The 24,851-nt window shown below is 43.8% G+C and overlaps 1 protein-coding gene across 1 annotated transcript in view; it reads left to right on the forward strand.

The window, feature by feature from the left end:
* The window catches only part of SETBP1 (SET binding protein 1), a 248,370-nt gene that overhangs the window by 162,976 nt on the left and 60,543 nt on the right, over positions 1-24,851 (forward strand). The window contains exon 4 of the mRNA XM_009281184.2: positions 4,842-8,307. Coding sequence (XP_009279459.1) covers positions 4,842-8,307 — 3,466 coding nt within the window. The remainder of the gene's footprint in view (positions 1-4,841; positions 8,308-24,851) is intronic.

Below are 24,851 nucleotides of genomic sequence, written 5' to 3' on the forward strand. Positions count from 1 at the left end.
TTTTATTTCCAGCCTATGAAGACGATAACAAAGGACGGTATGTCCCCAGAGCACACTCTGATGTGTCACTGTGGATGCCAATCCCCACAGACGCTCCCGATGTTATTAATTTTTAAAACAAACTTGCTGATTGAGGTGCTGACTGCCTTTAAATTGTCTCTACAAGGAGACTGTGTACTAATTAACCCACAGAAACAATCAATGATGTACCTTTTTCAAGTTTCAGGGTGATTAGAATATGAAAATGAAGAGCACAATGGTGCAGATGTTTTAAAATCACAGCAGACAGCAATTAGTGACATGGGAACCAGCTGCTTATCTCTCCAGATAAAGCCTCTTAATAGGGAATTACACTTGAGGAGCCATTACACAGATGGATCTGCAAATGATTTAAAGAGGGGGCGTTGTAGTATTAACTTTGATTTGCAAGCCAGATTCTTGACAAGCTGTATGTGTGTTACCTCCACAAAAAGGTGCGTTTGGAGCAGGGGGGTACCATCCCCTGTAAGCAATCAGGTTTTTTTCAGGTGGTGGGTTTCTCTGATTGTGTATTTTATCATTTTTATTATTATGTTTACTTATATTCATTTTTATTTGGATTTTTTTCTTCTTATTATTATTTTACTAAGCTCTTGCTTTGGTTGCTGGCATCTCCTCCCACTTTTTGCTTTGGGACTGGAAGCAGCACGTGGATTTAGAGAGAAGCTCAGGCGAGGGAATGGGGAGGCAGAGTGAGACATCCAGTAGTTAAATGAAAAGGGTCTCTGAGGGATGGATTCTGCTGCCGGGTACTGCTTGCAGAGTAGGGTGCCGCTCATCATGGGACTGATACAGTCTCATCCTCTCAGTGGCAAGGGCTGCATGCCAGAATAAAACTGTAAAGAGGAGTAAGCACATCTGCAGGTGCAGGTTCGCACAGGTCTGGCGAGGCAGATGTAAACACACAGTCCCACTCCCTCTGCTCTCTGGCCAGTGCTCTTCAGTTGCCAGTATATGGGATGTATCCTGCTCATAGGTCTGCCCACCATTGCCAAAGCTGAGGACTGAAACTCATGACTTTGGCATTCAAACCGTATACTACTAATAAGAAGATTCAAACTTCATTTTTTTAGTCTAAGGTTTAGCATGTGCTGGATCATGTTGCTCAAACTTCTTTGAAGTCACGAATACTATTAGCTTCTTTGTGTGATTTTATTTTCTTTAAAGGAAAGATGGGAATATTGCCCACTAAGCACATCCAGTAAACTGAATATCAAGAGAAATATTGACCAAGTCTGGTGAGATGTGGTAAAATTGCATGGGTTAAGTTACACTTCTACTTTCACAAAAGAAGAAGGAGCAGACTCCCGGTGCAGAATAGCTAGCTGCTGAAGAAAATCCCATTTAATGAAAGGGCAAACTACAAATAGAGGCAGGCACTGAAGTTTGAAGTATTTTTAGAGTCTCATAAACCGAAAAGTAAATAAGGGTAAATCTTTCCGTTTTCATGCAAAAGCCCACTATTCTTGATGCTGGTCTCGGCCGTGCTGCCATAGGAACTCTATTCTAAAGTCAACAGCCCCTTGCCAAGACCCATGGAGCTGCAGTATATTATGCACTTACTGACGAATAAAGTAATGAAATTCTGTGAAAGGCACCAAGATACAGGTTTCGGAAGAGCCCTGTTTGCCCTCACCTTACTGACAGCTCTGACGTCCTCTGCTAGCTCAGTGGAGGGTTAGGTTAGCTGAGCTGGGGCTTGTTGGCTTCTTAGTGTGGTACTCACCCAGCCTGGAAAATTGAAGCCTAAACATTAGGACCAATGGGATCAGACAGCAACCCAGATGGATACACAGGGAATAAAATACACTTGGCTGCATTACTTTCAACTGATTTACCAGTGCTTTTGAGTAAACAGACCCCACATATCCATTGCAGCCAGTGAAACCCAACCTGCTGCAGCCAAGTGATCTCTGGTTGCCGTGCTGCAGAAGAATTATTTTGGGGTGATAAGGACGTGTCTGGCAAGGGAGAGCAAACAGTAAATGTTATGCTGGAAGAAGTTGCATGAGGAAACCCAGTGGACTGTTATGTGCTTGGGCAGATATATAGTTTTGACATCCCGCTTAGGAAATGGAGTCCCCTGATCCTGCAGACTAGTCGTTTTTTGAAGGCCTATTGAAATTGGAGTGCTTATCCGTGTGATTAAATGCCTCCAGAGTTGGCACCTTTGATGACATAGGCATATCTTTCTCATGAATTGTAAGATAGATGTTGTGGTGGCCTGCGGTGCTGGAGTAATGACAAGGCTATCATTAGGGATATGTTGGAAGTTGCATCATCATTTTATAATGTGCAGGCCGAGGAAATGAGGCTGGAGGAGCCAAGCGATATATCAGTATTCATCGCTGATATATAGGTGGCCTCTCAGTTCTGAGCCCTTGGTAACTGCCTTAGAATATAGATCAGAGATTATTGCTTCTTTTAAACTAGAGATCTCCGTGTGTGTGGTGGACTAGGAGGGACCAGGGTGTTGCCAGCGTGTGATATTTTCACTCACTGCTTAAACTCTCTTTTTTTTTTTTTTTTCCTATTCCAAATGATATTTTTCAGGTCATTTAGTTTCACAGCTCAGCATTTTGGAAATAACGTGTGTGTAAGGAGTTGCTTTGATTGCAGCCGTAAGGCCAGGATCTGTGCAGAAGCAGCCTGGCCCGGCCTCGGTGCTGGTCCTGGGGGCCAAGAGAGGCCTCAGCCCCTCATTTCCAGGGCTTTTCCAAGTCAGAAATCATGGTACCTCGGGAAGATGATGTTTCATGTGAGGCTTGGGTGGAGGGCACCCACCTCCAGCCCACTGGGACCTCACCAGGGGATGGCCACCTCCCACACACCTCCTCATGCCCAGCTTACAGTGCACCCAGCCTGGCGGCCTGGGGGCGGGAGAAGCCCCAAACAGCTGAGGTAAAATGAACCTCAGGATCTTTGTGATCAGTTTAAAAGAATTAAAACAAAAACAAACCATCAAATGTCAGTGCCAGTGCTGCTGATTTCCTTTCGACCCCTCCCTGGCCTCATCCCAAGGACATGGAAGCGGGTGGGCCCCATTTTCCGAAGGAGGGCATCAGCGGCGTGGGTCGTGGCCACTGCGCGCTGTGTGGCTCACGCGCGGGAGGCCGCTGCGAGGAGGAGGAGGAGGAGGAACTGATTCATTCCCCGAGGGCTGTTTATGCTTTCAGCTCTTTTCTCAGGCTGAAGAAACCGGGTGTCGCTCGCCCGCGACATCTGCAGCTCCACCGCAGCTGCGTTCTTTTATTTTCTCACTCCACAATTCCTGGAAATCTCTGCTTTCCCTGAGCATGGCTGATCCATGTGCACGACAGCTGAACTATCCACAGGATTTAAGAGTCCCTGATTACTCCTCATACGATGGACCAGAACAGCTTCATCGTTATTGCCTATTCCAGAAAGGACACATGCACATTTTTATATGCACATGAAGGATATCTCAACATCAATTTGCCAATAACATGTATGATTACTAGTCGCTAAATAATGCACCATGGGCTTGGGGGTGTTTAGCACTTTTCAAATCCCTCTGAAGTTGCTCAGAACTGGGGACACCTCGTTTCCCAGCTCAAAACCCTCTTATGCTGACAGCCTCCTTGCCCTAAAACCTCTGTTGCAAACACCCTGAACGGGGATCTAACGTAACGTTGCTGATAGAAACTTAATTGTAACAGGGTGTTTGCAGGAACACGAGACATTTAGCAGTTGTTTTCTATTGTTCTTTCCTTGGTTACACATTTCTTTTAAGTCTCTCATCATTTATTTGGCATTTGGAACGGTGTCATTACAGTTTGCTAAGAACAGTTGTTTGCGGTACTAGGTGTACAAAATCAGTCGCACAGTTTGATCCAGAACTTTACAATGAAAGCTCCTAAATGTAACAGGAGAAAACAAATGGCTAGAAGAGGTCAGTTAATGAATGTAAAAAAAATATTTTTTTTTGGCTTTAAGAGACTTTTCAAAAGGTTACAGCTGTAACAAACATAATTTCTTTAGCCGAAGGAGGCCCACCAAGAAAAAAAGTAGACTTTCTTTTGCTCTGTTACAATCTTCAGCATAATTTTGCCCTTACTGTAACCTCTGCGGCTTGAAGAGCTGCTGTCGGATTAGAACTCATATTGAAAATATCTCTTACCAACATTGCAAATAGCAGATTATTAAAATGGAAAGGCAAAATGCAAATCTTGAACCTGTCAAGTGTGCCTCACACACTTGACGCTATGCATATGATTTTAAGCACTAAGTTTGTGGGGATGACTTCTATGTGGAAATTTAAGCGAGTAAATCTTTTCAGATTCTGGCTTCATAGGGAAGTGGACCCATGGGTTTTCCTCTTGTTTGTTACAACTTCTGAGATAATTTTTCATTTTTCTTGTTTACAACAATGAGCTTAATTGCTGTTGTTGAGCATCAAGTTCTGTGAGGGATTATTTTTTAGGAAAAAGGGATTCTCACCAGGAGGCTGAGTTGCACCATTCATCCATTGAAAGGGAATATTTTACTTGTGTTTTAAATTAAAAATCAATAGAATATGTTTCCTTAGCAATTTAGCATTTATAGAAATATTTCTATTGTATTTAGAGTGGGAAAACAAAATAAAACTTGTTTACAGTGCTTGAATCTAAATGCAAATTTGGCTCAAGTGTAAGAAGACTTTATAAAGGCTTCTAATCTTTACAAGGACATAGGTTAAGAAGAGTTGGCGTTGACTGTACAAATAAAGAGTTGCAACCAGGGATTATGAATGGACTGATAAACTAATTTTATTTTCCTATTTATTTTCTTCTACCTTCCAGGTTTATGACAGGCCACAAAAACATTCTGCTCTGCACTATGATCCGGGCCTCCAACAAGACTTCACCGGTGACACCTTAAAATCAAAGCACCAGCAGAAAAGTAGCAACCAGCACCATCTTGACTGGTCAGCGACCTCTGATACTGGATCCGCTTCTCAAAGTTGCTTCATCAACACAGAACCCAGTCGAGAAGCAGTTAGTGCCACCAAGGTCCCCGCTCCGGAGCCAGGAGTGTCCTTCAGCAAATCCCAAGCAAAGAAGTCCTGCACCAGCAGCACGTGGGGGCAGCTGTCGGCCAGTAATAAAGAGCTTGCCATTTGCAGTACAGTCCCATCACCCAACAGCATCAGCGCGGCCGCCCAGCCAAGCAGCGCCTCTGAGTGCAATGGACTTTTGCCTCTCGGTGATCAAGAGGGAGGTGTGCCGCTGGAGGCCCCCGATCAGCCCGCCGGGAGTACAAAGAAGAAGTCCAGCAAAAAGGACTTGATAAGTCAAACCATCCAAACCGCAGACATCGAATGGGTGAAGAGTGCTCAGAAAGCATTTGACAGCAAATCCCATGACAGCATGGAAGGGAAAAAGGAGTCTTACTCGATGGACAGTGTGTTGGATACATCACCCTCGAAGCAGAATCCCACTTCTGCTAGCAGTTGTGAAAGTGACACCAGTCACGTACGAATTACTATCCCAATAAAGTCTCCGACAACAGATACATCTGGCCACAAAAGGAAAAAAAGGCAATCCACAAAATCTTCCACAGAGAAAACTATCCAGGAGAAAAGCCTGCCTTCTGGACTTGCTATGAGCAGTGAAGTAGCAAACAGGACTAGCTCTCAACCAGAGGGGAGTAAAAAAGATCTTCGAGCCACAAAGCCAGGGAAAGTGATTGAAAATGAGTCTCCCTTAGTAGCTATTGACAGCGGTGTGCTCACTGACAAAGCTTCCCCCAACAGTGCCACCAGACTCAGAAAATCTGTAGCTGTGACATCCACTCTCCTACCCACCGATCTTCCCACAGCTGGCAAATTGTCTGAGGTCCAGCACCCCAAACACGCAGCTAAGCGGCGATGGACCTGCAGCAAACCTAAATCTATCCTTCGGGAGACCTCCATGACAACATCTGAGAAGCTGATGGTGGAGCCTCCTTCAGCCTATCCCATTACACCATCCAGCCCTCTGTATACCAATACAGACAGTCTTACTGTGATCACACCTGTCAAGAAAAAAAGAGGACGACCAAAGAAACAGCCTTTGCTCACTGTTGAAACCATTCACGAGGGAACCTCCACCAGCCCAGTGAGTCCAATCAATCGTGAATTTCCAGGAACAAAGAAAAGGAAGAGGAGACGGAATCTGGCCAAGTTGGCCCAGATGGTCCCAGGAGAGGACAAGTCCATCAGTGAACTCAAGTTTCACAAAAAGGTCGGGAAGCTTGGGGTCTTGGATAAGAAGACCATCAAGACCATTAATAAAATGAAGACCCTCAAGAGGAAGAATATTCTCAATCAGATCTTGTCCTCCTGCTCCAGCAGCATAGCTCTTAAAGCAAAAGTCCAGCCACCGTCTAGTGCTGGGCCAACCACCATTGATGCCAGACTAGGGAAGCAGATCAATGTCAGCAAGAGGGGGACTATCTACATTGGTAAAAAACGGGGCAGAAAGCCAAGAGCAGAGCTGCAGCCTCAGCCAGAAGAACCTAAGACAGCCATCAAGCACTCAAGGCCTGTTTCCAGCCAGCCAGAAAACCCAGCAGTGCCTTCCAACCTGCAGTCACTTGTGGCATCGTCACCAGCAGCTATTCATCCGCTTTCAACACAGTTAGTAGGGACTAACGGCAACCTTAGCCCTGCAAGCACTGAAACAAATTTTTCAGAGTTAAAAACTATGCCAAATCTTCAACCTATCAGTGCTCTTCCTACAAAAACCCAGAAAGGAATGCACAGTGGAACTTGGAAGCTGTCTCCACCCAGGTTAATGGCTAATTCACCTTCCCACCTCTGTGAAATAGGTTCTCTGAAAGAAGTCACGCTGTCACCGGTGAGCGAGTCTCACAGTGAGGAAACCATACCGAGCGACAGTGGGATAGGTACAGACAACAACAGCACTTCTGACCAAGCCGAGAAAAGCTCAGAATCCCGCCGGAGATACTCCTTTGATTTCTGCACCCTGGACAATCCAGAGGCTATCCCATCTGACACCAGCACAAAGAACAGGCATGGTCACCGGCAGAAACATCTCATTGTGGATAACTTTCTCTCTCATGAGAGTATTAAAAAGCCAAAGCACAAGAGGAAAAGGAAAAGCCTGCAGAACAGAGATGACCTCCAGTTTCTGGCAGACCTTGAGGAACTCATCAATAAGTTTCAAGTGTTCAGGATTTCCCATAGAAGTTACACATTTTATCATGAAAATCCATATCCCAGCATCTTCAGGATTAATTTTGATCACTACTACCCTGTGCCATATATCCAGTATGACCCATTGCTCTATCTTCGCAGGACCTCTGACATGAAGTCTAAGAAGAAGCGTGGTAGACCTGCCAAAACCAATGACACCATGACAAAGGTGCCTTTTTTACAAGGGTTCGGTTACCCTATTCCCAGTGGGAGTTACTATGCACCCTATGGAATGCCTTACACATCAATGCCTATGATGAATCTTGGTTACTATGGTCAGTATCCAGCTCCTTTGTACCTGTCTCACACGCTCGGAGCGGCTTCCCCATTTATGAGACCTACCGTGCCCCCACCCCAATTCCATGCAAGCTCCCATATGAAGATGTCTACCACTGCCAAGCATAAAGCGAAACACGGAGTGCACCTACAAACACCTGTGGGAATGGGCCTTGGAGACATGCAGTCCTCTTTGGTTCCTCCAAAGGTTGGAGGAACAAGCCTTTCAAGTGGCCGACTTCACAAAAGGAAACACAAACATAAGCACAAGCATAAGGATGAGCGGATATTGGGGACACATGAAGATCTGAGCGGTCTCTTTGCTAGCAAGTCCACTGGCTTCTCCAGCCATGCGATCAACGAAAGGCTAAGTGGCTCAGATAAAGACCTCTCCTTGCTCAACGAGAAAAGCAAGCATAAGGAGAAGCAGAAGCACCAGCATTGTGAAACTGGACACAAAGGCTCAAAGAGTAACTTTGAAGTGGATACGCTGTCTACGTTATCACTTTCTGATGCCCAGCAGTGGACACAGAGTAAAGATAAAAGTGACTCAAGCAATGATCCCATTGACTCTTGCACAAAGAGATACTCTGGTAATACTGAGAGTAATGGAAGGTCAGAGTCCCTGGACATGTTTGGTGAAATTAATTCCTCCAGTGAGAAGCGGGACAACGATGCAAGTGGGAATAAAAGAAGAAGCTTTGAAGGGTTTGGAACTTACAGGGAAAAGGACATTCAGCCCTTCAGGACAAATAGGAAGGACAGAAGTACTTATGATTCTTCAGCCTCTTCAGGTAAGCTCTGCTTTATTCTATTATACCTTAATACATCTAAATTTTAATGCTGAACAAAGAGGGACTTGCCATTTACAGCAAATACGTTTATGAGTCAATAACTTCTCTGGCTTTTTGTCATTGGCTCCCATTCTGCATCCAAACTTTGGGGAGATCGACAAGAAAGTTGGCCACACATTAAGCCAAAACGTTTAAAAGTCTTTGAGTTGTTACACAGCATTTTTATAAATATTTGTCCTGCCTTTGCTTATCTTTCATAACTTGTTGTGCTTCCTCCAAAAATCTCACCATTGCATTCTGCAACAGCAGCAATTATAATACCTGTTGGCAAGGTAGGCATCCCTCTTATTGGTGTCTAATGTCATGGTGTGGTAGTCGTTGCCCAGCCTTTGGGAGAACAGCCACGGTACTGAGCAGAGAGTCTCTGCTCTGGCCCACAAAGCGTACAAAAGCCATTTGTTGATGGGATGGACCAGACATGTGGGAAGTTGTGGAGCTGGGTCAGTGTCCCATGACTGGTGTGGTGTACTGCTGATCCAGAGGGACCCATCACGGTGATAGCTGTGCTGAATGTATGGAGACCATGGGTACAATCCTAGTGTAAATCTGTCACTTCCAGTCGGCAGGTGTCATGTAAAGTAATTATCCTGAGCATTGAGTGGCTGTGGGAAGTGACTGGTGTCATGGAAACAATAAATCCTAGCCGATTGACTCTGAAGAGTTTTAGGACTCATGACTTGGAAATATAAGCTGGGTAGATGAGGAGGGAGAAAGCTCCTTTTGGCTGCTAAGGACATCTGTTCCTCTCCTGTAGAGGGGGGGGAGAAAAAAAGAATCTGAATCCTGTCTGAGAGACTGAATTGTTCTTTACAATAGGGAGCTGTTTTCGTGATGACACAGAGGCAGGTGTTTTTCTGCAATAGAAATGAATTTAGCTTGGGAGCAAGCCCAGAGCTCCTGCACCATCAGATATTTATCACAAAGCAGATTTCACACTTGGTTCTGGAAAAGGGTGAGCTTTACTGAACCAACCAGTGGTGGATGAGATTCTGATGTGCTAAAAAAGAGCTTCAAAGAAACATAATTCATAGCCTCCAAAATGAAGAGAGAATCAGCTGAGAACACAAAGGGAGCAGAGAATTTGTATAACCTGCCAATGTAAGGCTCTTAAGTTTTTTATTGACTTGTAACTGATTGAGATCCAAAGACTGTTCATGCTTAAGCCACCTAGACGTTTCCATTTCCTTCACTGAGACCAGGATCTGGACTATAGCAGTGAAAAGCAGTCTAAAACGAGAGCTTATCCCATGAAAACGTTCCCATTCATGATATCGTATTATATCAGACCAATTGTGACACCCAGAAGTGAGACACCCATACTGGAAAAGAGACTGAATTCAGTCACCGGTTATATCAGGGTTGTTACATGCCTGACAAAGAACAAAATTATTCTCCACCAAGTGCTGCGGTGGCTATTGCATTAAGGAAGTTGTGTCCTAGCAGACAAGAGTTAAAACTCTTCAAAATTGTTAACAAAGCTATTTCTCAGTTTTTTAGTGGAAGTTACTGATTTCACAGTTTGATAACAGTTGGATTTGTAGCCTTTTTGCTTTCTGAACAGAAGATGTTTGCTAAACCTGTACTTTCCAGTTTAATATATTTCACTTAGGCGTAGCAAATTGTCAAGAGAAAATTCTCAGCACTGCTGAACCCAAATGAGTTTCCAAAGTAGGGGCAAGATCCCCACCAGGCTTACTTGGAAATAGAATTGGTAAAGAAAAAGTCCATTTCATGTTATTTTTCTTCAGTTTATTGTCCATGATGTAAGATGGAGTGGTAGAACTTAAAGTAGGAGCTCCATCAGATTTGCTGTTTAAACTTTTAAAACTGGTTCTCATTTAAACTAAAATTATTATTTTTATTTACTTTTACTTTTCATTATTACAACTGCACATCATTCCCCATGACCTAATCCATCAAGTCACAGATTATGAACTGGTTTCTTCATTGTCAAGCTATTATTTAGATGGAAAAATCATCAGCAGTTAGCTAAGCAGAGCCAGCTAACCAGAGCCATACCTTGCACTACAAGGCAAAATACTAAAACTAAACAGCTCTGCCAAGAAACGCCTGGAGCCAAGACTGCTCATTAAAGCCTAGGAACATCTGTCTCCTTATGACTGTCTAAGATCTCAGTGCAGCTTTTTTTCCTCTCTGCCTTTGACCTTCACTGGGATTCCCAACAGAGGTCCGCACTTGAGTCTAGCTGTAACTATTAACCGGTTCCCACTGAGGAGGGATTAAACTTTTCCATGATAACCTTGACCTTCTTTCTCCTAATTCACCTTGCATTTCCCTGAGGTGGCTAAACAGTGATTGACTAATCATAAAAATAAAAGGTAAAAGAAAAAAAAAGCCCTATGAGAACATATAGCTCTGTCCCAGGAGGCGATTTCCATAGCCTGGTTGCTCTTGCCATTCAGTATTTGTCATCTTTCACAATATAAAAATGATACATAACAGAGATAAGAGGAGACATCCTGAATATTCAGATGAAAGCTGAAAATAGATTTCTATCACAATTTCAGTGTTATCTTTACTGCATGGGCATTTTGGCATCCTCAGTGATGTCATTTGCAACTTCATTGTATGTTGCTGAAGATGAAATATGGAGCAAAACCCACCCATGCTCGGTAGAGATATCTGTGATAAGAGTGATGAGAGAACCATTTAGTGGTCTTCGGCATTCAGGCATTGCAGTTTGTTTCAGCGTAGTGTGGTGGTGCAGATGCCATTTTACTGCTGTTGTTGTTGTTATTATTATTAGTGGTGTAACAGCACTTAGCCATTTCTGAAAAGTTTAGTGTTCCCTGGTGCTATGTAGTGGTCATGCATATGGTAGAAAACAGTCCTGCCATATAAACTTGAAGCCTGTGTATGATTTTACAATCTAGAAAGATTAGGATGTCAAGGGAAGGGTTGTCCCTCTTACTTCCTGGAGGAGCTGGTTCTAGTCCTGGCACAAGAAATCTGTACCAAGAGTGAAAGGTCCCATTGAGGGAGTGCCACCAGCCACCTTGACTGGCCACAGCAAATGTCCATTCCCTGTACTGCGCCAGCTTGGACAATCACTGGCCATTCATTAGTGGGGCTTTGGCTCATTTTACATCTCTTGGGACCTCTTGGGGTTAAACATGCAGTGTTAATGCATATGGCTGTTCTCCCAGTGCACTGCCTGTTTTGCCACCATTGTTCTGGAGAAGCTGGAGTCCTTTCCATAAGTACTAGTTAATATCTCTTCCCACCTTCCTTCCCATCCACTCCCCATGACCTGTTGCTTCCTGCTGTACTTTTCTGAAATTGCTATTTTTGTAAGATTCCTTGTGTTCACCTTACCCTCCTGAATTTAGAAAGACTAATTAATCAAAACTAATTAAACCCTGCTTTCCTGTTTGGCTGATGCAGAAGACTAGTCCAGTGGCATTAGTCTGGCCTATGGGCAAGGACACAGCAGAAGGTGTTTCAGATCCTGCCTTGCCACAGTCATACTGTCACTTGGGCACACCATAAACTGAACTTTCAAGTCATGTGCACCAAACATTGACTCAGCTGACTCCCTCCTTCCACTCCCCGCAGACAGAGGTACACCTCATGCATTTGCAAAACATTGGGGCCCCTCTGGCACTCTGTGACCTGAGGCACTGCACACAGCTGGGTGGCTGATCCTTTCATCTGCTCTCCAGTAGTTACTAAAGCCCCAGGTGAGGGACCCAGGGAGAAGCCACAGACCCATTGGTGCCACAGCTGGGCTGGGGAGACTGAGAGCAGAGCTGTGTTTTAAAGAGGTCCTCATAGCAAGCTCCACATCTCCTTGTCATGTGTCTGCCTGCTTTGCTTTCATACGTGATGCTGAAGAAGACACTTGCATTGTTGATGAGCAGTCTCGATGCCATAGGTTGTGCCTTGGAAAAAAGCAGGAATGGTTACCTCTTCCCTATTTCCTTATTTTCCACCTATGCATTAGGTGGGCAAATGAGGAAAAACACATTAAACTTTTTTAAGGTGCATAGATAAGATGGCAATTTGTGTTTATGACCTGTCTGATTATGTCCTAGTTACAAACACTGCAGGCCAGGATGTATCTGGGGGTGAAGCAGAGGTCAAAAGTCACTATATGCAGGACTGTATTTCTGCTTTTCTTTGTAGTGAGACTAATCAAGGTCTATGCTACTTTACTCTCACAGTATTTCTGCCTTTTTTTAAATGATGATTATACAAGCAAAGATTTCCTTGCTTGCATATTGGGTATCATGGCTCAAAGATCAGCTAATAAGTACATGGGTTTCATCAGATATAGCACAGACACAATGCACAGTAAATGTACAGGAATATAAAGTTAATCATATGCAGCTATTAGGAAGGTAGTAATCATCAGTCTCCGAATGCTGGATAGTTAGCATGACAAACATGCTTTACAAATTAATGCTTAACTTACCTACACGCCCCCCCATACCTTCCCCCCTGAACAACCAGCGGTGCTACAAGCTGCTTCTGATTTGACCTTTCCTCCTCAGCTAGTCTGTATGGTGCTGGTGTGACACTGAAGGAATCAGTATCAGCTTTAGATGGAGGATGGGCATCACAAAGTGAGTAGTGTTTGGCCCTATGACTTGAGTGGGAGAAGAGGGCTGTGTCATGCGTGCGTACATATGCAAGTCACGCTTTATGAAATGCACGACTGTGTGCTGTATTTGTTAAAAGTTATTTTCCAACATCTTTATCCTAGAAGTGCCCTTCTTCCTGTTAAAAAGCCTTACATTGGGTGATTAAACCTTCCAAAGGGAGAGTAGGAGAAATACTGGAGGAAGGGAGGAGAAGTGACAATCAAACAAATGAACAGCATTCGTCTGATGTCAGTACGAACACACATATAAGTAACCATGCTCTGCTGAGGATTGTCATTTATCCAGATGAGGTTTCTTTCCTGACAAAACTCCCCTCCATGGCTCAGTTTCCCGCTGGAATGGGCCGTCGCCACACAGCACTGAATAAATCTCTGGTTCGTCCTCTCTCGGAAGTCAAATGCATCAGTGTGATTTAAAACAGGACTTACTATGAGCAAAAACAAATATGGTGAAATATGGGCAAACCCACCATGAGTTTTGTTTTGGTTTGAGGGGGGTGTTGTTTGGGTTTTTTTTAAGAAACAGCATATGTAGTTCTGGACTATTCTCATGAAGCCTTAATCAGCCACAGTTTTACACCGAGGAAGGTTCTGTATTTCAGTAGTGGGTAAGCATATTTGTTCTTCTGAATGGATATGGAAGACGCAGGCAAACAGGGTTAGCCAACTGCCTTATTAATCAAACTTTTCTGATTTTTGTATAATAATACTTCCATAAATATATATTTTTTTTTAATAGCTCCAGAATCACAGAGTTGGTTCATTATTTTGCAGTGAACACATTATTTCAGTAATAGGGGAAACAGTGGTCCAACACCATGTTTGATAAACATTTTCTCATCTGACCAGCTTAGAGACATAAAATGAATGTCTGTGCTGGCTGGGTCTTGCATATATACTCACGGATGCACCTTTACATGCTGCAACAAGGGAGGAGAAGTGACAATCAAGTGATGAACAAAGTTTATCAGATATAAATTCAAACGCACGTATAAGCCACCTTGCTTTCTTCAGTAGTGGCATTTCACTCAACGGGACCTAGGTGTCACATGGCATTGTGTGCACAGATGCAGAGGCAGGCTGATGCATGGTCCAGGGTTTGGAGACCCATCTTCCATATCATAATTTTCTCATGTGACTGCAGAAAAGTGTCTAAATTGCAGTAAGCCTCAATGTCTGTCTGGGAAAAGGAGATAAAAGCAGTTTCCTGCTGTACAGAGCCATGGTGAGGTCGGATACACAGCGATGCCCAGTGAATGCAGCGTGGGAGCAGTGGCAGCGCTTGAAGCGGATGGGAGAAGAGCCAGACGTGAACTTCACTCGCTGAGGATGTACAGAGTATTAGTCACCCTCCCTTTCCCCAGCTCTGCCTCTGCTGTGGTTTCCTCGGACACCCCGGCTCCTGCATAGCTTCAAGCAGCTGCAAAAGTTTTCCAGCCCCAGTGTCAGTGGGGGGGTTGTGCCCTCCCCCTGTGTCCTGTGGTGAGGGACAGGCACTGTACAGTTATGGGGTGAGTGTTTGTACCATCTGGCCCATAAGAGTTAGCATCGGAGCTTTACAAAATACCATTATTTGTAAATACAATTACGTCCATCAAAACAGCTGTTTGGGCCCCTGGATGCTTAGGAGTACAACCAAAGCTACTGAAATGGCCTCCAAAAGCATTATCCGGCCCCCTTAGGATAAACGTCCTTGTTGTTTTCCACTAAGTCTTCTGCCAGTCCTGGGGAGAGGAGGCCAAGCTAGCATGACTGTTACTCCATTCTGCCCACGGCATTTCCTAGAGGAATGGGCTGTTGAGGGAAAACAAAAATGATGGGGAAAGCAAGTCAAAGCTTTCCTTGAAAGTGTTTTGACCAAGGCATTTGAAATACAGTGAGTTTTGTTGTTGTTGTTGTTTTAATGCTACCGCTTGCTTGCTGTGTTGCTTCCAATGTTTGCACTGACCAAGGAGAGAAGAAACAAGAGGGAAGCCGGAGTGGGAGAGGGAGCTGGAGTATTTACCACCCAACCAATTTTTTATTTCCTCTCTTAATGATTGTATGTTTATTGCGCTGCCTGAGGCTCAGTACAAAGTCTTTTGGACTGGCGATGAATTAATCAAATTAAATGCTGTGACCCCTTTGCTTTTTGGGAGTGTTACAAGCCTCCCAGCACCCTGCCTAATTTCTGCCTCTTACTTTGCTCTCTGTCCAACAGTCAAGCGGTTCTTCCTTCACAACTTGGCGGCTCCCAGCTATTTATCTTCGCTCTCTCTGGCCAATGCCAGAATGTCTTGTTTGAAGTTTTTATTTAGACCACTGCTGGTTTATGGAGTTGTGCAGATTCCACGTTGGGTGTGCAGCAGCTTCACGTCAGAGACAATTGGCTTCTGCTGGGCTCTTGGCTTTAAAAGGCAATAAAGAATCACTGCCGTATTCTCGTCTCGGCCCGGCATAAATCAAGCGTCTCCCCATTGAAATCGGTAAGGTTGACTTCTGGAGTGAAGTTTCTGTTGAGGCAAAAAAAGGTTGTGGGGCTGGGAAGTCTCACACGTGGCTTAGGCAGGGGTGCACTGGAGTCCTTGCATCTGTGCCCTACCTGCCAGGTGCCGAAAACAGTCTTGGTTCAGCATTTGTAGAGATTTTCTTAGCTTGGAGGAAGAGGGTGGGTTAAGGTTTTGACAATGCGCAGTCTGGATACTTATTAAGAAGAGCTATAGCTCTGGACTATACACAATATAATTTCTTGCTGGAAGGCACTGATAATCTAGGTACAAGGTGAGAGATCTGCTCAGATGCATGGAGGAAGTAAAATGAAGCAATGTCTGTATCTTCACTATTAACCTGCTGGTCACTGTGACTCAGAGCTGGGCATAGGAAGAGCTGAGCTCAAGATATCTGCTAGTGAGTGGGATCATAAAGCACTCAGGGTAACCTGTGTCCCATCCAACCCAACTGCAAAAGTGAGAGCTGGGGTCTGTGACCTCCAGAGCATGATCTGAGGCAGCTTCTTCATTCCCACTGCCTACCAAGAGGTTTATATTCATGTATCACAGAAAAAGAAAGCTGAAAGAGCATTATCCCAGCTGCCTTAGTCTGCCTGATTACAATAATGATGCTGAACAACAAAAGGAGTAAGAATGCCCTGTTTTAAGGTTTCACCAAGAAGGAAGTCAGAATAATTCGCCTATAGATCAAGGGCTGAGGGGAGGGGTGGGAAAGGAAAGCTTTGACTGCCCATGGAGGAGTTTTTACACAACCTCAAAGACTTGAAAAGACCCAAGGACTCATAATAGGGATCGTTAGTGATTTGTCATTGAAAACATGCAGCTGGGCATGGATATCCATAGACTTTTGCAGCAGCACTGAGTCTGACCCAGCTTTCACATGGGACAGTGCTGATTTCAGGAGGCTTTGGGAGTATGTGCAATGCAGAGTTAACTGTCAAGCAAGGGCAGGACTAGATGGCTCAGAGGGATTTGCTAATGAGCTATCAAGCCGTGGGTCACTGGTTGAAATTTAATCTGCGAGAACAGTGACAGAAAATCAAATAAAAGTGCTGACGTCAGAGTGATGCTGGAGCAGCAGCAAAAGCATTGCCGGTGCCTTATGCAGCACACACAGGCAGCTTAAATCAACTAGGAGCAAACTGTGAGGAACTTGCCTGGTTGATCCTAACTGCAAGATATAGCTCAGCCAATTTGTATTATACCTATCAGTAACTCACTTATCTTGGTGCGGTTGTTTGTGAATGATATCAGCATATCTCATCACAGAATCTGACCCAAACCCAGCGTTATATAGCACTAGAAACAGAGTTGTGGAGACATAGAGGTAGAGTTTGCTCAGCAGTGTCACGGAATGTGAATCAGCAATGTACCACAAAGCACAGCAGCTTGCAGTTCTGGTGATGGAGGGTTTTGCCATTAGGTCCCACATCAAGGCCAGCCGTGATGGCTTTCCCGTTCCCAGGCTGCTTGGCACTCTCCCTGACACGGCTTGATGGTTTCACCATAGTTTTCTCAGGGCTGGGGAGGGCCCACATTACTAAGGCTATAAACCCAGCTCTTATGCTTTTCACAGTTACCAGAGGGAATATTGGTGACAAAAGGGATAAGGGCACCAGATGCCCTCAGCAATGGTAACAGTACTGCGTATGGGGGTCAGCGTGTTGGGGCAGGCAGGCTTGTGCTGATGCTCTTCACCCCACTGACGTGTTCGTTGTCCTTTTCACTAAATTTTAGGAGCAACTCAGTGGTCCTTCCTCTGCTCCCAAGCAGCTGGCTGAGGATACAGAGTCTCTCCAGATGGCACAGAGCTGCCGTTTCAACTCTGTGTCTTTGACCTTCCTCGCCTCCAGTGTAGGCAGGGAAGGGAGCAATAGTCAGCATTGTTTTCTGTGCCAGCTATGATTAGTTGGCATAAAGAGCACTTAAGTAAGTTGAGACAGCCTTTGAGTTGTTCGGTTTGCTTAAAAAAGAAAAGAAAAAATCCCTGGACTACTCCAGGTTCTCTTTGCTGCCTGAAGTCTAGTCTACACCAGTAAAACCTTGGGCTTATCCCAGAACTGGGACGTGATCAGTTGCAGAATATTTGTCATTCTGATATTTATTTATTTTCTATTTAAAAAAAATACTGTGGGAGAGCAACAAGTTAAAAAAATAGTTAAACTCCCAATTCATGCAGATTTCCTGTTTTGCTGCTTAACAAAACCTCAAAACCACTTTGAACAAGTTTCCCACCTCAGCTGAGGGTGGAGTTGTGTACGCCCCACACGTGGCCTCCAGAAGTGCACCCAAGGACAATAGCACATCTCCTTTGGCATGGTGGGGCCAAATTTACTGCTAGCAGGGTGGTCAATACGTGCTCCTGTGCCTGACTGCTCAAAAGAGCTTCTGACTCAGCCAAGTACATTGGAAAACTTTGACTATTCTATTTCCAATAGAGCAGACTGAATGGTAGAGATGTGGCAGAACAGAAGCTGGAGGCCTTTGGTAAAGGGTTGCCTCTCCGAGATCCTAGGCAGATATTGGCTGTTGTCGGTACGCTGGGCGATCTGTCGTAATTTCATTGATTTGATCTGGTGAGACAACATCTCGGTAAATAAGAAGAGCAGAAAAATCTATTGCACTGAAATTAATGGTTGTTGCCTGATCTCCTCTTAAATGAATTCATTGCAATCTGAAGCAATGCATGCATTTTGCAAACCCAGCATTCTTTGGCTCCTACAGTGCATCATAACATTACTTTAGGCAGTAAGGAAGATCTTATTTGTGATATAGTGTGCTGTGGTACATAATAAAGCAGCCTGGGAACTCTGGATGGAGCTATGGCATTTGGGTGTGTAATTCTAAGTAACAATAAGCAGTGCTTAACATTTCCTCCCACACTAGAAGCGTACCCATTAAAAGTTTAGCCAAGTCAGCTGTGCAGGTTCTTGCATAAAAGGACAAACTGCTAAAGCTCTAATAGGAGCCACTCATGTTAAAGAGTGGGTAGAGCAGGATGCATTAACCCACGTTCTCCTTCTCTACTACTAATTGGGAGAGAGTCTTGCTGAGATCAAAGAAACCCCTAGCAGGTAAAAATTATAATAAATCAGGCTCAAGCCCAGGTTCAGGACTCCTGAGTCTTTTTCTCGGCTCTGTTTCTGAGATGCTACATAGTTTGAAGTCAGTGAATGTGATTTAGACCATCCATGAGTCAATTTAAGTCCCCGTGAAGATGAACTGGATGTGTCTAAGTCCCAGGGAATGGCTCAGTCTGTCTCATCTGAAGAAGAACCTACATCCCAGAGAAACTGAGTGTGTATATAAATCTGGACAGTGTGTTTTGGACTTAAGAGTAACTTCAGCACATAAGCATATGGTTTCGCATGCATTCAGTGATCGACAGTTCCTGGCAGTCCATCGTGACTACAAGTGGGTGAGGAGCTGCTAATATCTCCCGAGGTGTTGAAAAGGGCCCACTTCATTAAGTCAAGGCCTAACCAAACCCACCAGTTTTAGGTGACATTGAGGTAGCATGGAACACTTCAGCAAGAAAAATTGGGGCAAAAGACTATGCCTCTGGCCTTCTTGTTACAGGTTGGCATGTGTTCACACAGCTGAGAGTTGGGACCATCCAGAGTGGGCAGGCCGATCCATGCTGCACAGCGCTTGATCCTGATCTCTACTGGGCAACATCTCCCTGTAGCCCTGGGGTACAATTATAGTTGTTTCTGGGGTTTCTTTCCCTAACACAGATGCCAAAATAGGGGCTTTTCTGCAGCCATCTGCTTCCTGTGTGCTCTGGGAAGTGACAGGAGGGATACTGGGGTTTGGGGACTTCAAAGTAGCATTGTAATATTGCACCAGGTAAAGAGCCAAAGTTGTGTGGTGCATGTCCACACTGTGCCTGGAGCAGAGCCTGGAGCACACTGTCATCTTGGCCATGCCCAGCTTTCCTCTTGGATGGAACAAATGGCTCCCTAATGGCCAGCTAACAAGTGCAGAGTGCGGAGGACCTGCATACCAGGATACAGGAGAGTGACAAGTCAGTCTGGCAGTGTGGAAACGCCCAGGCATTCCTAAGTGCCAGCTAAGCCTGGAGCATGAGGGAACGCCTGTTCCCTGGCCTAGCTTGATTCATGCCTGATTCATATCTGATAGAGCTCTAAAATAGAAGGTTTACAAGCAAAAGACCTCCCCTTCCACTGGGCTGATACTCTCTAGCTTCTGCATCTTACAGTTCTGCTTGTTGAGTGGTCGACCTTCAGCAGGAGGAGGCAATGCCTCCACTCCAGCCTTACCTGTAGCCTCGTATAGTCCGGACAAGTGGAAATGCTGGGGTCAGACCCCCTCGGGCTGGACAGCCTAGATCTCGAGTTTTCGATTTTCTGGATAAGTGCTCAAACCAATATCTTGTGCTTCCTCCTCCCACTTATCCCACAACACAGGTGCTTGCCCTTCAGAGGGGAATTTGCATTTTGATTCCCACGTAAGCAGGATTGCACACTGTTGAGCCTTGAATTAAGCACTTATCCAGCCACACTCCTGAGAATAATATTTCCTAGTGCCTACGCCTGAGTGGCTGCGTGCAACCACACTAAATTATCCCTTGAAGGACCCACAGCTCACCATTCAGTTGATGGAGAAACGTGTGAACATTGTTTGGGTGCTACTTCAGAGGCATCCGTCTCTGCTTTGCTTGTATAGTTTGCATAGGCATCTGCCTTAAGTGATCTGAATCATTCTGCTGGAGCCAAGCACCTATTTTTTTTAGATGTTGCAACAAATAAATTGAATGCCTAAAGCAGGCAGTCTCAATCTAGCCTTCAGGGTCTCCACGTTTACTGACTGATATAATGATATAATAGCCCTTGCCCAACTCAAAGAGCTGTTGCAAGATTTTAATTCATTAATACTGGCAAGGCTTTGAAATGTTGGAAATGAAATGAGGTCTATAAATGAAGTGTATTATTATGACCTGATGGCACTTTCTACTTCACTTTCACACCATACCTGAGCTCAGAGCAGGGCAGCTGCATCCTCTGATTCATCATGAATCACGAAAAAGCCTACTGAAAATGTGGATAGTATTGATATATTTACACTGGTTAAAATGTTCCAGGGAAGAGACATTACTTCTCACTCCAATAACGCTGGCCAAAGTGCTGGCAGCTCCCCCTCTTTTTTTTCCTGTTTCTCAGTATTACCCCATCTATATTGGAGTCCTCAGTCACCCAGCGCTCAGTGTTTAAGCAAGATGTGCCAGAAGGTAGCTGGAGATGCAAGACACCTATTAGGATCTGCAGAAGACCTAATTACTCCCCAGTGACAGTGTTGGCTAGCACAAGTTCTCATCCTGAGCACTATAGTCCCCCAGATAGCTTTTGGTCTTCCATTTCTCTAGTATGATTGATGTTAATTATAGCCATGCAGTTTCAATGGCGAGCAAGACACCCAAGAGAAGCTGGTATCCCCGAAGTCCTTCTTGTGCTTAGCATCAGATTAACACACAAAACTCCTTGGACTAAGTCCCTCGGTAGGTCACACCATTTCATCAAATTACAAAACAGCTCATCGGGTTCCTAGTCAGCTTTAATTTTCTCTATATGTAAATTCTTAATGAAGAATGCTATAAACTTACTCGCTAAGCACTTTGACTCCGCTGCTATGTGAAGCACAGGCAAATGTTGCAGTGTAAAGTCAGGAAAGAGCAGGAGCATCTGCCACTAAACTGTATAACTCCAGGTGATGCCACTAAACACCCAAGGGATGTTGCCATTCTTCCGGGAATGAGATGGCCCCAGGAGGAGGTGGCTGGATGGGCCATGCAGATGGCTGGTACAGTCCTATCAGCAGATCTCCTGCACCAGGGGCAGCTCTATTCATGTGCATAGCATGGTACTGGCAGCTTCTGCTGCTCCTGACAGTGTGCAGGAAGGGTCCTGGCATTGCTGCTTGGCCCTCATGCACTGTCCTGATAGCGTTCAGTCCACTAAATTGGACTGAATGACTGATCCTTTTGTATTGACCCTTGCCACAGAAGAACATTCATTTTTCCAACCCGTTACTGAAACTAGAAAGCATCATCCCTTCTGTTATTATCATCCTTACGTCTTATGCCCTCATCAAAGACAGGGTTTACATTTGCCACCAGGGATACTTCCTAATTCAGGAGATAAGATATGCCTTGAAGGCCAAGTAAAATTTTACCGATATAAACTGTCCGGTGGTCAATGGAGTCTCATGTAAACTGGCCACTTTGAGTCAAGTTCAGACAGAAGTGAATATCACAGGAGTGGGTATCTCGATACGAGTTGACAAGCTGTATCCTGTGCTCTTTTTACATATGCTATTAGGTATTAAATAGTCTACCTAATTTATACGTGGTGCTTTTCAGCAGTAAATCTCAGACTGGTTTTACAAGAGAGGTCAGTATCTTTACCCTCATTTCACAGCCGGATAAACCAAGGTGCAGGGAGGTCTAATGCCAGAAGGTCGGTGTCAGAGCGAGAAACAGCTAATTGCAACAGACTTGAATGCATCATTGTGCATGAGTGTCAGTAATTCTTGTTGCAGCATCAACCACAAAGTTATGCAGAGATAGCAAAGACAGAAATAGAGTAGTACTGACCTCTTCTCTGCAGATGGGGATGTGCTCTCCAGAGATTTTTTTCCCCCAGAACTGATAAATGACTTAAAGAAGAGCAGGTGCCATTTCTCCACCTGGGTGGCTATGCTCAGAGGCAATAGAAGTCATTTTTAGGATATTGTTTCCCTCCTATTTACATCAAGCTAGTAGCAGTGCTTATTTTAACACAATTGCTAAGCAACTTTATTTTTAGATCTTGTCAATGTAGTATCATTTTGTAATTCTTGCCTTGTTTAAAACAAGTAAAGACATTTCAATGGGAACATGAAATTCACTGGAAGAATTATTGCTGCCTCACAAATATATATTGATAGCCTAAGAAAGCAGTGATCTTCTCTTTCCTATAACGAGAAATGCTCCAAATCTATAAAGCATCCCTAATATTTTACTTTAAAAGACCAAATCACAAGTTGGGTTACCTTTCAGTAAGAACTTTATAGATTTTCCAGCTCTTAAGGGGTTCCTTAGGGAGTCTTATTTCATCCAAATGACATTGTTCTCTTGATGACCATCACACTCCTATAGGAATATTTGCCAGCGAAGCTTAATCTTGGTTTAAAAAGTCCTAGAAAATAATACAAAATTGAAGGGGGGGGGGGGGGGGGGGGGGGGAAAGGGGGGGGGGGGGAGAAGGAAAGAAAAAGAGGAGGAAGATGCAGTTTGTGAAATTCACACAAATGAGAAAAATCCAGTTGCCGTGAAGACTGACCAGCCACATGTATTTCTATAAGCATGTGTCAACTTGATGTACTACACTTCTGTGTTTTATTCAATTACCACATTTCAGAAGAACGTAATAATTGCCATACTGCATCTACTGTATCCGGTATCCCATCCAAAGAATGTGGAAGGGAAGGCATGTAGAAGAAGAAAATGGCACGACGTGTCTGTGGAAGGCATCTCCTCCTCTTTCTCCTGACTAACAGATTGGCTTTTGTCCTTGTGAATCACTTTTTATATCCCTTCTTTTTCTGCCCCAGCATACTAGTAAATACTCTTACCATCTACACTTTGGAAACTCATGGGGTCTTTTTGTCTTCATAATACTTTTGATAAATCCTGCCACAGGAAGGAAAAGTTGAAATGTGACCCGTCTATTAGGAACAAAAACATTAAAGATGAGAGCCCTCATGGAAACCAGCTCCACAGTAATAGCAATGATTCATAAAATATGAGGTTCAGCAGAGAGAAACTGTGGGCAGGGCTAATAAGGATGCATCCTGATTTATACTAGGTAGGACCTGGAGAAAGATACCTTCACACTGCCTGAATGCCTTCTGCCCTGGGTGTTGCCAAAGGAGACGAAGTTTACAAAGGAAATTCGTTTATCCATTAATGGGCAGATACCTCTAAGGAGGAGAGTGACAGTTTTGTAGTGGTATGCTGAAATCACACGCACCTTTTAGGGACTGGAAGACTGTGAGTAGCATTACAACAGGTACTTGGAATTGCCCTAAATGTGGTTTATTGTTTCCCAAATTTCTCTTGTTCTAACTAGGATTATATAAGATACTTTAAAGGCAAGTTTAAAGAAATAGATTTTCCGGATTGACTGCCAAGAAACCGAGAAGAACCGTCTAACAATGTGCAACCTATGAGTGTCTTTTTTCAGCAATAAGTGATACTTTTCAGGTTGTAGAATGCCATTGTTTCATCCCTTGGGTTTTCATGCACTTTTTTTTTTTTTTTTTTTTTTTTGGCAGGGCTCTTTTATTGCACAATGTTGATATATTTATTTTGACTTTTAATTTGCAGCCTTAGAATAGGCCTTTGGTGGCTAGGAGAAGTCATGACAATGAAAAAGATTCCTGTCTGAGAAAAAAAAACTCCATTTTTGACCATAACATCTGGCCAAATTTTGAATAATTTCTTGTGGCTCTATCATGAACGTATTTGTGGATCACCTACTAAAGACATCCATTAAGGGGGTTTTGATAGCTTAGGAGGCCTGAAGAAATCATGTTGGACAATAATGTGATGGCAATATTGTCACAATAACTATAAAGGACCAAATCTTCATCTTCTTACATTTCATCACTTAACATTTATGTAGATCAAGACCCCATTCCCTTAGCTATGCTACGAAGGATACCATCAGGTATGAATGAGTGGATTAATAGCTCACCATTTACCCCACTTGATTTTCACTTGTCGGTTGATTTTGTCAGTGGGGCTACACTACTCACTTTCAGTGTGCATTTATTCTCCAAAACACTACGTATTTTCCTTTGAACTAGCGAATCTGTTGAGTTTAAAAGGAGAAGAAACCAGGGGATGTCTACATGTAACAGCACCATTTTTCATGAGAATTTTTTGATGTCACAAAAACAATGTGTATCCACAGAGCTTTACACAACCTAATAAATGACCAGTTGACACTGTGCCTCTAATTGTCCTCAACTGGAAGCAAAAATGCTGTCTGCGAGCCAAAGCTGATTAACGCTATTGGTTGATGAATTTTCTTTTTAAAAAAAAGGAGCCAAGGGGGAGCCACAACAGCTCTGAACTTTCACAAGGACTGCCTCTGCTTTAGGGGAATTTTGATTTTTCCTGCTGTTTTGTTTGTTTAAAAAAAATGGTGATGTCTAATCTTCAGGAACGTACCTCATCATCCAACCCACAAACTGTTGGCAAAATAATAAACCTACACAGAATGTACTGTTAGATTCTTTTTTTTTTTTTTTTTTTTTTTTTTTTTTTTTTATAAATAATATATAATATTATTTTTTTTTTGTTATAA

Source organism: Aptenodytes forsteri, unplaced genomic scaffold (genome assembly GCF_000699145.1).
Source record: "Aptenodytes forsteri isolate BGI_AS27 unplaced genomic scaffold, ASM69914v1 Scaffold36, whole genome shotgun sequence".
In the NCBI taxonomy this organism is placed as follows: Eukaryota; Metazoa; Chordata; class Aves; order Sphenisciformes; family Spheniscidae; genus Aptenodytes; species Aptenodytes forsteri.